The sequence below is a fragment of the Baudoinia panamericana genome (genome assembly GCF_000338955.1).
Source record: "Baudoinia panamericana UAMH 10762 unplaced genomic scaffold BAUCOscaffold_4, whole genome shotgun sequence".
Lineage (NCBI taxonomy): Eukaryota > Fungi > Ascomycota > Dothideomycetes > Mycosphaerellales > Teratosphaeriaceae > Baudoinia > Baudoinia panamericana.
In genome coordinates, this window is record NW_006911260.1 from 109,414 (window position 1) to 122,207 (window position 12,794).

At 55.1% G+C, this 12,794-nt stretch overlaps 8 protein-coding genes across 8 annotated transcripts; 4 read left to right on the forward strand and 4 right to left on the reverse strand.

Annotated features, from left to right (window-relative positions):
- Nucleotides 1–527: 527 nt before the first annotated feature.
- On the forward strand, nt 528–2,602 carry BAUCODRAFT_67553 (uncharacterized protein; the record flags this gene model as incomplete). The annotated part of the gene is made up of 2 exons (XM_007676496.1): nt 528–2,363; nt 2,429–2,602. The coding sequence occupies 2 exons, from the start codon at nt 528–530 to the stop codon at nt 2,600–2,602; spliced, it is 2,010 nt and encodes a 669-aa protein (XP_007674686.1).
- Nucleotides 2,603–2,665: 63 nt separating this feature from the next.
- Nucleotides 2,666–3,858, reverse strand: BAUCODRAFT_404221 (uncharacterized protein). The gene has a single exon (XM_007676545.1). The coding sequence runs from the start codon at nt 3,683–3,685 to the stop codon at nt 2,729–2,731; it is 957 nt and encodes a 318-aa protein (XP_007674735.1). The 5' UTR covers nt 3,686–3,858; the 3' UTR covers nt 2,666–2,728.
- Nucleotides 3,859–4,447: 589 nt separating this feature from the next.
- BAUCODRAFT_404201 (uncharacterized protein) lies at nt 4,448–6,298 on the reverse strand. Its single transcript, XM_007676546.1, has 3 exons — nt 5,795–6,298; nt 4,592–5,732; nt 4,448–4,539 (listed from the first exon to the last, which is right to left on the reverse strand). Exons 1-2 carry the CDS (start codon nt 6,168–6,170, stop codon nt 4,618–4,620), a joined length of 1,491 nt encoding a protein of 496 aa, XP_007674736.1. The 5' UTR covers nt 6,171–6,298; the 3' UTR covers nt 4,448–4,539; nt 4,592–4,617.
- A 197-nt stretch (nt 6,299–6,495) lies between these two features.
- On the forward strand, nt 6,496–7,728 carry BAUCODRAFT_22695 (uncharacterized protein; the record flags this gene model as incomplete). Its single annotated transcript, XM_007676097.1, has 4 exons — nt 6,496–6,584; nt 6,655–7,339; nt 7,413–7,552; nt 7,614–7,728. The coding sequence occupies 4 exons, from the start codon at nt 6,496–6,498 to the stop codon at nt 7,726–7,728; spliced, it is 1,029 nt and encodes a 342-aa protein (XP_007674287.1).
- Nucleotides 7,729–8,583: 855 nt separating this feature from the next.
- BAUCODRAFT_404084 (uncharacterized protein) lies at nt 8,584–10,065 on the reverse strand. The gene is made up of 5 exons (XM_007676547.1): nt 9,840–10,065; nt 9,049–9,761; nt 8,906–8,995; nt 8,730–8,849; nt 8,584–8,660 (listed from the first exon to the last, which is right to left on the reverse strand). The coding sequence occupies exons 1-5, from the start codon at nt 9,952–9,954 to the stop codon at nt 8,643–8,645; spliced, it is 1,056 nt and encodes a 351-aa protein (XP_007674737.1). The 5' UTR covers nt 9,955–10,065; the 3' UTR covers nt 8,584–8,642.
- Nucleotides 10,066–10,686: 621 nt separating this feature from the next.
- BAUCODRAFT_31802 (uncharacterized protein) lies at nt 10,687–11,189 on the forward strand. Its single transcript, XM_007676151.1, has 2 exons — nt 10,687–10,989; nt 11,118–11,189. Exons 1-2 carry the CDS (start codon nt 10,834–10,836, stop codon nt 11,136–11,138), a joined length of 177 nt encoding a protein of 58 aa, XP_007674341.1. The 5' UTR covers nt 10,687–10,833; the 3' UTR covers nt 11,139–11,189.
- A 417-nt stretch (nt 11,190–11,606) lies between these two features.
- Nucleotides 11,607–11,966, reverse strand: BAUCODRAFT_155088 (uncharacterized protein; the record flags this gene model as incomplete). Its single annotated transcript, XM_007676548.1, has 3 exons — nt 11,607–11,674; nt 11,732–11,831; nt 11,905–11,966. 3 exons carry the CDS (start codon nt 11,964–11,966, stop codon nt 11,666–11,668), a joined length of 171 nt encoding a protein of 56 aa, XP_007674738.1. The 3' UTR covers nt 11,607–11,665.
- A 149-nt stretch (nt 11,967–12,115) lies between these two features.
- BAUCODRAFT_146417 (uncharacterized protein) lies at nt 12,116–12,719 on the forward strand (the record flags this gene model as incomplete). The annotated part of the gene is made up of 2 exons (XM_007676549.1): nt 12,116–12,139; nt 12,384–12,719. 2 exons carry the CDS (start codon nt 12,116–12,118, stop codon nt 12,717–12,719), a joined length of 360 nt encoding a protein of 119 aa, XP_007674739.1.
- Between the last annotated feature and the right edge of the window lie 75 nt (nt 12,720–12,794).

A 12,794-nucleotide genomic window follows, 5' to 3' on the forward strand; every position in this document is an offset into this window, starting at 1 on the left:
GATGTGTTGAGCGGGCAAAAGACTACGGAGACTGAGAAGGTCTATCGACCAGTTGTGGAAGAGTGTTGGGATAGCTGGGAAAAGTTGCGACGCAGTCTCAATGGCATGCGGCACACTTTCTCATCGAGATAAGGAAGATTGAACCCTGCGTCACAATGCTTGGAAGATGATGGCACGGTGCGTTTGGGACGAGGCAGTGCTTGTTCAAGTAGAGAGACACCCACCATCAGTAAACAAAGTAGAGCCGAGACATACGGAGCAGGGAGCCGTACGGGCGGCTTCGTTTGTTGCACTCGTCAAGCTGCCTTTCGATATGATCGTGGAGGTAGCATGATGCCACATTGATACGTCAAGTTCTCGCGTGGCTTGCGTGTTACGGGTGGAGCGGCTAAAGTAGCGTCTCGGCGCCCACTTTACCGAAGTCGCGTCCCCCGAGACGCGTCGCCGTGTTCGCATCGTCAATATACCATTGAGAAGAGTAACTTTGACAAGCAGACGAGAAAGCGAATCACTAAGTAGAGGAGACTATGGCGGACACCGGAATATTGGTGGAGCTCTTTGCGCCATCAGCAGGAGGGTCGTTACCAGACGACGTATCAACCGAACTGCAACATATCATGCGCTTGCTCGGACTTAGCCCGCAGGAACTCTTCTTCAAATGGGAAAGCTACGTGATTAAGATGGGTGTCGAGAACACTAAGCTGGATTACAAGACTGTACGTGACTTGAAGAAGGATCTGCAAGATGCACTGGAGCGGGAGTCCCGGGCGAAAGGGCATCAAGTCCATCAGAGCGCCGTGAAGAAGACAGCTGCAACGCCGCGAGCGGTCAATGGTGGCGATGTGTTTGGTATGCTCGATGGCATGACAACTGCCACACCCGGATCGAGGTTTTCAAGTGCGGCAAAGCGGAAGGCGAACGACTTTGCAACGCCCGCGCCCAAGTCTGCAAAGAGCGGGCTCAACAGCTCACCAGCCGACAACAAGACGCCAATACCGCCGCGCGATGGACAGGTGATTGCTTTCGAGAAGCGACAGAATGCTGGCGAGATAGTACAGCAGATCAACAGCCACCTACCAGCCGCCACTGCACCCTTGGACCCACCAACCGAAGCCCGCGTAAAGCTGAAGGCCAACCTCGATCAGGCAAAGTTCGCTTACAAGACCATGGCTATGAAGCTTTCCGAAGCATCCGAAGTCCTCGACGACCGTATCGACACCTTCACCGATCTGATACAGGCCCACCATAAGCTGCCCGACAGCGCATTCGGCAACCCTGCCGCGCAGTCCACCGCTGAGGTCGTCACGGTTGGCCGCATAGCTTGTGATGACCCCAGTGGAAAGCTGAATGCCGCTAGCATAGTGCTGGAGGGCAGCAGAAGGATGGCTGCGGGCCTGCGGGTACCGCTGAAGTTCGCCGCGGGTGTCGGCTACGACGTCTTCCCAGGCAAGATCGTAGCCCTGCGTGGCACGAACGTCAGCGGCGAGTACTTTTCTGTTGCGGAAGTACTGTCCATGCCACGACTGCCACCGCCGGCGTCATCACCTGCCGATATCGACATCCACAATGATCGACTCACGAGCGCAGATGGCGAGACAAGACCGTTAAGCATGCTTGTGGCGAGCGGGCCGTACACGACGGATATCGACTTCTCCTTCGCTCCACTGCACGCTCTTCTCGCCACTGCCAAAGAACAGAATACGGACGTCCTCGTGCTTGCCGGCCCGTTCTTGGATCTCGAGCACCCCGTCGTCGCATCAGGAGACTTCGAAGACCACCTACCAGCAGACGCAAAGATCGAACCAGACCGCGCAACACTAAACGATCTCTTCCGCATCTTGATCGCTCAACCGATCCAGGACCTCGTACGCGCCGTCCCAACCATCACAATCATCATGGTACCCAGCCTGCGCGACGCAATCAACAAGCACACTGCCTGGCCCCAAGACCGCTTTCCGCGAGCGGCCCTGGGTCTTCCAAAGCAAGTCCACGTCGTCACAAACCCTATCATGCTCTCGATCAACGAGATGATACTGGCAGTGAGTACGCAGGACGTGCTATCTGAGCTACGGAAAGAGAACGTCTATCAAGCCGGCAAAGGCCAAGCGTTCAATGACGACTTGCTTGCTCGTTTGACGGGCGCGGTGATCGATCAGCAGCATTTCTTTCCCGTGTTTCCGCCGCAGAGTCGAGTGGATCTGCCCAGACCTGCGACGATCCCGGGTGAGGTACCTGCGCTGGGTGAGGAAGAGAGAATGGCGGTGGGCGCGTGTTTGGATTTGTCGTATTTGAAGCTTGGGGAGTGGCTGAAAGTGCGGCCGGATGTACTGGTTCTGCCGAGTGTTTTGAATCCGTTTGTTAAGGTGAGTACACTTACACTTTCGTCGCATTTGAATCGATCAAGTTGCTGACAACCTCCTGTACGTAGGTCGTCGAAGGCGTCACGTGTATCAACCCGGGCACACTCAGCAAAAAGCGCGGGCCAGGCCACTTTGCAGCCATGACCATTCAACCTCGTGTGATTTCGGCAGAAGAACGAGAGGAGGAGGTGCTAGGCCATAATGTCTTTGAGCGCGCGAGAGTGGATATCACGAGGATATAACGAGTCTGCAGGTCTACTCGTCGGTTGTGAAGCAACTATCGTTACAACTGGGAAACATATTGCAAGCTCTGATATGGTCCCGTATCTGTACATGCTGTCTATCATTCGACGAGCGTGACACTGACTTCACCTCAGAGTCTGATGCCTTTGCAACACCGCCTCAAGCGTCCGCTCGCTGAGCTCAGCATCTTCCGGCAACTCGTCAACAATGGGCACTAAACCCGCAAACTTCTCGCCACCTCGATATGCCAACAGCGCGGGCACGCCAGCGGGTTCCATCTCCGCGTCTAGGTGACTTAGCTTGATGAATCGAGTGTCTATGTGCCGTTTCGCTAGGGCGCGGATGCATTCTTCGATTGCGTGGCTAACTTCGGACTGCTCACAAGAACGTTCATCAGCGTGATTATGAGGATGATACGCGTGGTGGATGCTTACCTCGTCGTCGTAGATGTACACTATCACCACTGTGTCCGGACCTGAGCGGTCAAGAGCGTCTAGGTATCCGTCTCCGTCTACCGTCGCAAGTCCACCCCATGTCCTCCGACTTGACTGCTGACGCAGATGCATCTTACTGTCTCTCGAGCCCTTGTGACTCTGCATCTCCCGCAGTCGACTGCTGCGCCATTGTTTCATGAAGTCATCGTCCAAGTCTTCGTCATCATCATCCCCGTCCTCTTCCTCGCCTGACTCGGGCAGCTTTTCCCTAAGCGCAGGCTTGTCGTACTGTGACAACCCGCCATACTGCTGCGACGGCAGCGTGGCTGTACTCCGCATCGACACTCGATGCTGCCGTCTCGAATCGCGGAAATTCTGCGCATCGGAGATGACGCCTTTCGGGCCGGTGTTGGCTTCATACCGTTTGAACGGAATCGTCGCAGCACTTCGGGTTCGGCTGTGACTGGGTCTGGATGCTGTGATCTCCTCATCGTGATCGTGGTCGTTGGAGCGGATGTGTCTGGGTCTGTCCCCTTCGTCGTCGGAGATATTGAGGAAGGAGCGGCCATCTTCGTCGTCTTCGGGGTGCATCGTTCTTCGCTCTTTATCCCGCATCAGCTCGTCGAACTCTTGTTGTGCCGAAGACATCTTGGCGCTGAGTGTGCTGCTTTGAATGTTACGAGGTTGTTTCTGAGAATGAGAGGGAGCAATATAGGAGAGTCTGGAAGGCTATTCTCGGATTCGAAAAGCGTGGGCAGAGAATCAGGATATGTCCCGATATGCCTATTTGACATGCAGCACACGACCCGCGTGTCCGCCATGCGGCGTGGGTTCAATAGTACGTTACGCCTTCACTGCCGCAACAGGCTCGATGTGGGACGTGGTGGCGGCTGATAGTGTCTTCCGCCAAGCAGCGACGGGCTCAGGCTCACGCCTCCTTGTATCTGCATCTCTTGTCCATGAGACGAGTCGTAAGCACGCCTATATTCGATATTATTCCGTCAAGCGCCGGCGGGCGACCAGCAGCGCAAATTCAAGGGGTAGTTCAGGTACGGATTGATTAGCTGCATGCACATGCACAGCGGTGAATTGCAGATGAAAGCAAGCGAGCAACTTGAACCTACACAACCTTGCAAGCCCCACGGAAGGTGACAGCTCGAGCCGGTTGAGCTTTTTATACTGGGCAGCACAAGCACAGTGCCGGGTGGGCATGCCGCAACGTCTATAACGGTACGTATGTTGACGCAGAAGACAACATGTTCTTGACTAAAGTGACCGTATACGCAGCCCATGACCTCGCAGGAAGTTCTATTACACGCCAGCTGCAAGGTACCAACGGCCAATGCAAGCCACGCATGACGGTTGATGCACCGGCGAATCTACGAATGCACCTAGAAGCCTACGGGTCATCACGTGTACAGACGACAGAGTCATGTACAAGCTAGTTAGGCGGCTCTTCATGGCCACTTCTTTCTGCTCGAAGGCCCCATCACCTTTTCGGCCTAGACATCGGTAAGCAGCACGCAGGCCAACATGGCTTGCATCACGCCGTACCGATTCCGGTCTGAAACGAAGTAAATTCAACCCTCTGGCTGCCCCCTCCCGTCGGACGGTTGACGCAGTTCATTATTGAGCCCAACGAAGGCTGCCCGTCCGGCCCGATCGTGTATAAGACGAATCCACATCACACGCTCCAGCATCTCTTGTGCAGCATCCCAAGTCTCGTGTATCTGTACCTTTCGGTATATCTCAAGCAGCCACTCTTCGTTCGAGCTGAGTAAAGACATGGCCCCAACGATGATGATCCAGAACACCAGTGTCTGTTGACCGGCAACCGTCGCCATTTGCGACAGTGTCGCATGACAGCATTCGCGGAAACGAGCGCCTAGGCACTCGTACTCAAGTCTGCGACCGGCAAGCCGGAATGCTGCAGTCAGATAGGCCAGCATGCCAAGTCTGAGAAGCTCGGAGAACGTGCTTGTGTCGTATGATATCTGCAAAAGCCGCGACTGGATGCGCACAAGCCAGTCTTGCACGACAGAACAATGCAGCAGGCTACCGGATTCGAAATGCTCGTTGATTGCGATGCTCAGTTGCCGCAAGTCGCGAAAGATGACCGCAATCTTCGTGTCTACAACATCTGTAAGCGAAGCGATAGCATCGCCGCCCGTTTCCTGCGAGGGGTAGCACCCTGCAAAGATTGGCTCCCAAGTGTGGTCGGGTTCGGGATTAGCGAACAATGGCTTGCTGAAGGTAACTAACGAATAGGACAAGTCAAGCTGGCTGAGTTGGAGGTGCAGTTTGGGATGGTCACGAAGGAACGTGTGACCGCCGCGCAGACGTACGATCTGCTGCAAGCCGACTGCATGAGCTCGAGCTGCAGCGTCATCTCTACATACCAGCGCCACCAAAGCTAGCGACATTACAATGTGCGCCACCACGTCTTGTAAGTGTGCATTTGGAGCTGACAGTCGATTGTTCAAGCACTGCAGCGTTAGTCGGAGATGTCGCAGTGTCTTGCGCGACAGCGGCTGAGCATTAGAGTAGTCTGAAAGGGCTGAGATGCCCAACAGAACGCTATGCACGTATGCGTGGTCGTTATACAGCCATGCGGTATGAGTCTCTTGCTCGGGGCCGAAATCTATGCATTGCTTGAGAGGAAATGCATGGTGTCTCATCGCTGTGGACATCAAGACTGTCCACCATCAGACCGAACGACACTCAACAGGACGCACCGTGCGAACGATTGCAACATACATTCTGAAAGATCGACCTGGCTGTCGTTCGTCAACTCGCCTGCGAATGGCAGGGCACAACGCGTTAGACGGCGAAAGACGAACAACGGAGTACGATCACTTAGGCCGTATTTCGTAACCTCGTGAGCGAGGCGCCGGCTGCTGGGTTCTTGATATGTAACAATGCTGGGAGGAGTCTGCCGGGACACGAAGTTGGCATCACGCAGGGAACGGTCTTGATGCAGTGGTGCTCTCCATCCCTGACGCAGGGAGCGTACCGAACCAGGACGCTTGTTCCGGCCTTGCATGCAATGACTGCGGATGACAGCTCGTTCAAAGCCTTCCGCTTTGTTGCGTCCATCGTTGGCGATGAAGACGAATGTTGATGTTCCAGGCATAGCGGTCGAGGTTTAGCAACCGGCAAATGATCTCTGCTCGATCGCATCTTGTTTGGCTTGTTGCGTGCTGGCGAAGTTCAAGCAGCGGGAAGTGCAGGCAGGAAGCGGAAGTAAGGCCAGAGTATCTCCGTCGGGCGAAAGAACCAATCAAGAGTCCCACGCTTGGATATGCAAGCTTCCCAATTAGGACATCAATCTGTCGCCGACAAATATTTCGGAGTGAAACAAGCTGAGGTGCGAGAAACATATATAAGATCATGGCAATCATATGTGGTCATGCCACTCTGTACCTCCTCAACGGCGAGCCTACAACACAACAGACACCATGGGATCCTACGCTCTGCAACCGCCCGAGTCTGGGTACACTGGCGGCCAACTCTTTGTCGAAGGTCAGATTCATACCAAGGCCAAACGGTACGTGTTGCGACCGCAAGATCTTGATGTCAGCGAAGGTCTTTCGCTCACAACGTCCTCTGACTAGCAGGCCCCTTCCGGGAACGACATTCAGCGGCAAGACCGCCATAATCACTGGCTCGAATGTAGGCATCGGCTTAGCAAGCGCAGGAGTCATGCTGGACCTCCACCTCAGCCACTTAATCATGGCCGTTCGTAGTGTTGAGAAAGGCGAGGCTGCTGCAGTGTCATTGCGCAAAGCTCACCCCAAAGCTACAGTCGATGTTTGGGAGCTGGATCTTCTCTCTTACAACTCCATTCAGTCGTTCGTACGCCGGTGCACGAGCTTACCGCGCCTCGACATTGCTATCATGAACGCCGGCATAGGCACCATGGACTTCATCAAGGCGCCATCCACCGGACATGAGCAGACGTTCCAAGTGAACTACCTGTCCACCGCGCTTCTCGCCATCCTGCTGCTTCCGCTGCTGAAGGACAAGCACAAAAACGGTCCAGCTCGACTGTCAGTTGTGACTTCTGGGTTCGCTCTCATCTCTGCGTTTCCGAACCGAGACGCCGTACCTTTGATACCTTCTTTCGACGACCCAACCGGCTGGAATTTGTCCTCGGCACAAGAGCGCTACAGCCTTACCAAGACACTTGAGTTGATGCTCGTCCACCAACTTAGCAAGGCAGTAAGAGGCGACGAGGTCATTATCAATGCCGTTGATCCTGGCTACACGGGCGGCACTCAGCTGGATCGAGGTGCGCCGTTGGTATGTCACCGCATTTGCATGAAGCTGCGTGCTGTCTAAGAGGTTGTTACACGGTTCTGACTGATGCTCGTAGTGGATTAAAGCGATACTCGCGCCACTGAAGCTCTTCTTCGCCAGATCGCCCGAGCAAGCGGCGTGGACTTATGTGGACGCAGTCGCTGTAAAGGGACCGGAGTCTCACGATGCGTTGCTCAAGAATTGGGAGATCGGAAGGTGTGTTCTGCTCTCTCTCTCCCGGCACATTGACTTGGTTGCTGATGCTTGACGGATACAGCTATCATCCCATGATGTATAGCGATGGCGGGGAGAAGACTATGGAGCGGCTCTGGGAGGAGACATTGCAGGAGCTTGAGTTCGCTGGGGTGCGCGACATAGTGGGCAAGCTTTAGTATTGCCGCATTGCATCAACGCTGCTGGTGCGATACTATCAATAACGCTTGCGTGACCGGCCGCGCAAGATATGATGATCTTGATCGAACAATCGCAATGCATACAACAACTGCGCCACCCGTTGCAATGCACCGTGGCATCTGCGTTGCTAGAGACCGTTTCACCACGACACGCCAGACATGACACCAGAGGGACATTGCTGCCACTTCCGCACGGCATATACGTATTCCCGCGAGAGAGGAGGCCGCCGATAGAAGCGGCGAGCAGCAATCAGTTAGCTGCACTCAGCTGTACCCGGTACAACGACCACGGGAAGAGACGGAGTCCTCGTGATGCTTAAGGTGTGTTGGCTGTAGCTTCCTTTCTCTTGACGTCTGCCTGATGAGGGGACGACCGAAAACAACGAACAACACACACCGCTACAGCATCAGCAGCTACGAACTCCTTCTTGCTCCGCCAGAATGCAGTGAAAGGCTGTAGTAACTCGCTGCTGGCTTTCTCCGCTTGCCCAATATGATGTCACACACGCGCGCCCGCCCACAGTCCGGTTCATCTGACGTTGAGAACACAATCGCCGGTGCTGGTTCATCCTTTGACTTTCCGTGTTTTCTCGCGATCGCGGCCTGGTCGGTCGCTTCGATCCGAGAGAAGAAGACGCTCCAAATCTCTGCCATAAAGAAACATCGCTCTATCCTTTCGCCGTCCGCCGCGTTGACTCTCGCTAGCTCGGCAAAGATGCTGCGCTGTCGGTGTCGGTGCGAATCGATCGTACTGCATCTGCATCGTACACGCTGACTGAAGATGGGAGTCGCCTGGGTTTACGCAAACGGTTCGGCGCACTTCGACGTCCGGGTGATTATTATGTCCAGAGTATCTCGCTCTGCACTTCGCATTATTGTCGTGGGTTGGCAGATCATGCCCAGATACGGAGCTGCTGCGCGTTAGCTGGCGGATACACCAGACGTTGGAGCTTAAGATGTTGGTGTAACGGGTGACTCACCATTGAATCCCACGATCCGGTGCATAATGACATGGCGTCGTTCGACACGCCGAGACAGCTGACGCGGTTATCGTGGCCTTGTAGTGTTCCTACCCGCTCGCCACGGAGAGTGTCCCAGACCTATCCACGCTGTTAGTATGGTCTAGAATTGGTCGCTCGTGCTATAATCGACTCACCTTGCACTCAAAGTCATCGTAGCCCGCGAACAGTAATCGGCCGGAGACTGAGAACGCGACGGAGGTGATACCGCACACCGGCTCGCCAATCTGAAGAGTGTCAGCCTTCCAGCTGTACATTGTGTGATGGCTTTGCCACTTACAGTGTAGCTTTGCAGCTCGCGGTCAGCGCGAATATCAAACAGCCGGCAAGACGCATCATCAGACCCCGTTCCGAATGCGTTACCGTTCGGGAAGAACTGAATCGCATTGATGTCTGAATCGTGCGCAGCAAAAGTCTGACTGCACTTCTGCTGCCTGATATCCCACAGCTTAGCAAAAGCGTCGCAAGCTCCAGACACGAATTGGTTGTTATCCAGCGGGTTTATGCTGAGGCTCATGACGTCGCCGAGATGGTCGGCGAACTCTGTGATCTTCTGGCCGGACTCGATATCCCACAGCACGCACGTCATGTCTCCAGAGGAAGTGAGGATGCGGCGGTCGTTGATGAAGCGACAGCAACTGAGGTAGCCGGAGTGTCCACTAAGTTCTCGCGCCACCCGCGTGGGCCCTTCCCTTGCGGACAGATTGTAGATCGAGCAGATGTTGTCGAGGCCACCACACGCTACGTAGTTGCCGCTCGGTGAGTATGCGCATGTCATGACCCATGATGATCGTAAGGGTATGGCATGCACTTTGTTTGTGGTGTAAGCGTCCCAGATGATGAGCTTGCCGTCTTGCGATGCGGAGACAAGATGTCTCCGGTCGGTTGACCAATGCATTGCATAGATCTTGGCCAAGTGACCTTTGAGTGTTCGCTTCGTCCGCATTGCCAGCCTCGGCAAGGCTTCGGTGCGTTGTCGCGCGACCTCGCGAACTACGCATGCAAATTAGCATCCCCATCTCCGCAAGCACGATGCATCAGCGGGCGGATGTCGTGATGGTGGTAACATACGTGTGGTGTCGGCGAGTTCATCCTTCTTGCGCTTTATCCGGTCCTTGAGCGCCTCTGCATCCCGCCGGGCTATCTGTATCTTCTGCTGAATCGACTCCGCGTTCGCGTCCGCCATGCCTACCCACAATACCCGCCGGCGACCTCAGTCACCGCCCGTGTACAGCTGACAGAGCTGGTGGTGGTGGTAGATGGAATATGCCGAGGTGGAATGGGTAAAAGCCAAACGAATGACACGCTGCCGGCTGCCAGCGGTCGCGCCTCACAGGTGCGCTGTTCGGCTGCCGCCCGGAGCGTGACCTAAATGCAGCAGTGATGGGCAGTGACTGCCGCAGTGACGATGATCTGCTGTGTTGCACAGGAAGATTCCCGTGGAATGTGCGCAGCGGGCGATTGGTGCTGTCTGTGTTCGTCGGAGCTTAGAAAGCTGTATGTGGGCGATGGGGCTCCGTTGGCGTGCTTCGAGACGCTTGGGCGAGGGAGAGCGAGTGAGCAAGGGAAGAAACGCACGAACCATCCAATGGAAAACGGGCATCAATCCCGCCGCGCTAGGCCTGGCTGATTAAACTCTCTGACCGGATGAGCCTGCCGAACACATGCTCCGGGTTGGTTGCCTACATCTACGCAGATCAGCAACGATCGGAGCGTCTTCAATACACATTAGCCTGAACTACTGAGACACATATCACTCCTCAGCGACGGCGACAATGGTTCTGCGACACCCACTGCGCAGGATCGGTGTTAATTGGCCAAGCACACAAGCCGTCGGGAGCGGCAATTGTCAACTCGCTTAATTGCCTTGCTGCAGCTCCTGGGGGCGTGCAGATGTAATGTAATTTCCGTCAGGCCACTTTCCCTTCGCTGCTTCGGTCTGCGGCACCAACAAAACACTACGTCGACCACAGGTCACATGACTGCGGTATACACCGGCGCTGCGCCGGCGTGAAGAACGATCGCGTTGTGCAACACCCCCTGGTTCTGGACCTTGAACCAGGAAATGGGCCAGATCAACCCCACAAACGCAAGGAACCAGGGTTCATTCTTTGCGGTGTACCGGCGCATTGTCGCCAACCTGGTTGATCTGTGCGACATTGATGCCCAAGAACGTCCGACCCGACATTGTCGATCCGGAATTCCTGATTGCACGAGTTTGGTAAGCTGCGGGTGATTGCGAGGAAGCGAGGAAGTCTGAACACGGAGTCGCTAAGAAAACCAACACTCATGTCTTCCGTGATCACACGCGAGTTCTCTGTCCGTTTGCTAACCGTCGAGGCGCTCTAGATCTGGTCTCGTAGCGTTTAGTATAGGTGTGGCATCACGCTCAAAGTCGGGATCATCATCGACATCATGCCGTTGCAAAGAGAGAATCTTCTGCAACTGCAACAAACGATTGTTTCTCTACGACCTGAGGCCTCACAGCTTTCCCAGGAACTCGCACCCTTGGACTGAACACCTGGTAGAGCATAATGCACTTTCGTCGATCGAAGTTCCGCCCAAGTGCTGAACGAGCAGGACGCAGGAGAGCAGAACGCTTGCTTGCGTAGTGGCAGCATGAGTGCTCGTAGGTCAGATACAAATGCGTACGCGTAAGGAAGCGATTCGGTATCTGTTGTTAGAAGGTGTTCGATTCGTAGCTACTCGTCCAGAAACCAGCAGCTGTAGCCATGCCACGCTCACCACTCTCTCGCACTGAACCACCAGCATCTCAGTGCGCCTTTTAAACGCCGGTACGGTGCGCATGCCCGCCATCAATGCACACCTTCCATCAAGGTCCTCGGATCTCGCGCTATATCAACCCTCTTCCACCTCTCCCCCACCTCCTCACACGCTCACCGGTGCTACACAAACATCAGTCCACTTACCCACTTCCCGATCTCTCGCAAATCGCAACATACCTTGGTGAAGCCAATGTCCGCCGACTTCTCACGGAAGCACTGGCGGCAGATGTTCAAGCCGTACTTGCGGATGAGACCGGCCTGGTGGGTGCAGACGCGGCTGTTCTAACCATCAGCAATTTGTCCCGTTTCCGACTACTTGTGTTCATGGCTATGTGGTGTAATGTACGCACCAAGATCTTGCGCCCTTGCCGTAGTTGCGCGGGCGCGAGTACCAGACTGATTCATGAGACATGTTCGCGGTTGTGGGAGGTTGTTGGGAGGTGTTTTGCAAAGGCTGCTTCCTGTCAGACTGGTGCTTTGGTGAAGATAATATCAGTCCACACACCCTTGATGTGGTCACTGGTGAGTTGTGGTGATGGTGTCTGCCGCAAAATGTTCGCGATGGCTTGGCGGACAATTTCGACAGTGAGCGCCGCCGGATACTTCCGATGCCGAACAATCTCGCCTTAGGCATATGTGCATGAAGCCAACCAATGCGGGCCTGTCGAGCTATTGGCAGGCCTGAAAGAGCGCCTTCAAAGGCATTGCTTCGCTAGTGGTATAGGTAGTGACAGTTGTGATTTGCGAGACTCCGCTTAGTTACTCGGTGACAGACATGGTGAGCTGAGCCAAAGAACCTTGGTATACCATCACTCACAGCATTTGGCAGTCACGCGACTCATCCTTCACCTACATCCACCTCCAAGCGTCCCACCACGCCGACCTCCTCGAGTCCTTCACCGGCTCATCCTCAAAGCTACCCGCCGAAGACATTCTCGTCGCGCCGCAGCATCAGCCAAATAGCGCCGAGGACGACGACGATGTTGTCCCCGACCAGCATGCGGCTTTTGGCATACAGCGAGCTACGCAGCGGCAAAGCCAGCCTGCGTGGAGGGATCTGGGCTTGGAGGCTTTGATGCAGGGTGGGCCGCCGACGAGGAGCGGCGGGCAGGCGAATAGAGGGGCGGAGAGGGGAAACGTGGGGAGTATGGTTGCTTTGCGGTGATGTGGATGCTTCTATCGGCTTTCGAGTGCGTTTAGCGAGGCGTTTGGCGCAGCGATGGTGCTTCTTGCACAGGAC

What these genes read in the sequence shown, in the direction of transcription:
- BAUCODRAFT_404221 (XM_007676545.1), bottom strand. Translation starts at nt 3,685, where the DNA reads ATGTCTTCGGCACAACAAGAGTTCGACGAGCTGATGCGGGATAAAGAG.
- BAUCODRAFT_404201 (XM_007676546.1), bottom strand. Translation starts at nt 6,170, where the DNA reads ATGCCTGGAACATCAACATTCGTCTTCATCGCCAACGATGGACGCAAC. An exon ending in CCAGGTCGATCTTTCAGAAT is followed by an intron (nt 5,733 to 5,794) that starts GTATGTTGCAAT and finishes GATGGTGGACAG; the next exon opens with TCTTGATGTCCACAGCGATG.
- BAUCODRAFT_404084 (XM_007676547.1), bottom strand. Translation starts at nt 9,954, where the DNA reads ATGGCGGACGCGAACGCGGAGTCGATTCAGCAGAAGATACAGATAGCC. An exon ending in TGAACTCGCCGACACCACAC is followed by an intron (nt 9,762 to 9,839) that starts GTATGTTACCAC and finishes TTGCATGCGTAG; the next exon opens with TTCGCGAGGTCGCGCGACAA. An exon ending in GCGAGCTGCAAAGCTACACT is followed by an intron (nt 8,996 to 9,048) that starts GTAAGTGGCAAA and finishes GACACTCTTCAG; the next exon opens with ATTGGCGAGCCGGTGTGCGG.
- BAUCODRAFT_31802 (XM_007676151.1), top strand. Translation starts at nt 10,834, where the DNA reads ATGGGCCAGATCAACCCCACAAACGCAAGGAACCAGGGTTCATTCTTT. An exon ending in TTCCTGATTGCACGAGTTTG is followed by an intron (nt 10,990 to 11,117) that starts GTAAGCTGCGGG and finishes GAGGCGCTCTAG; the next exon opens with ATCTGGTCTCGTAGCGTTTA.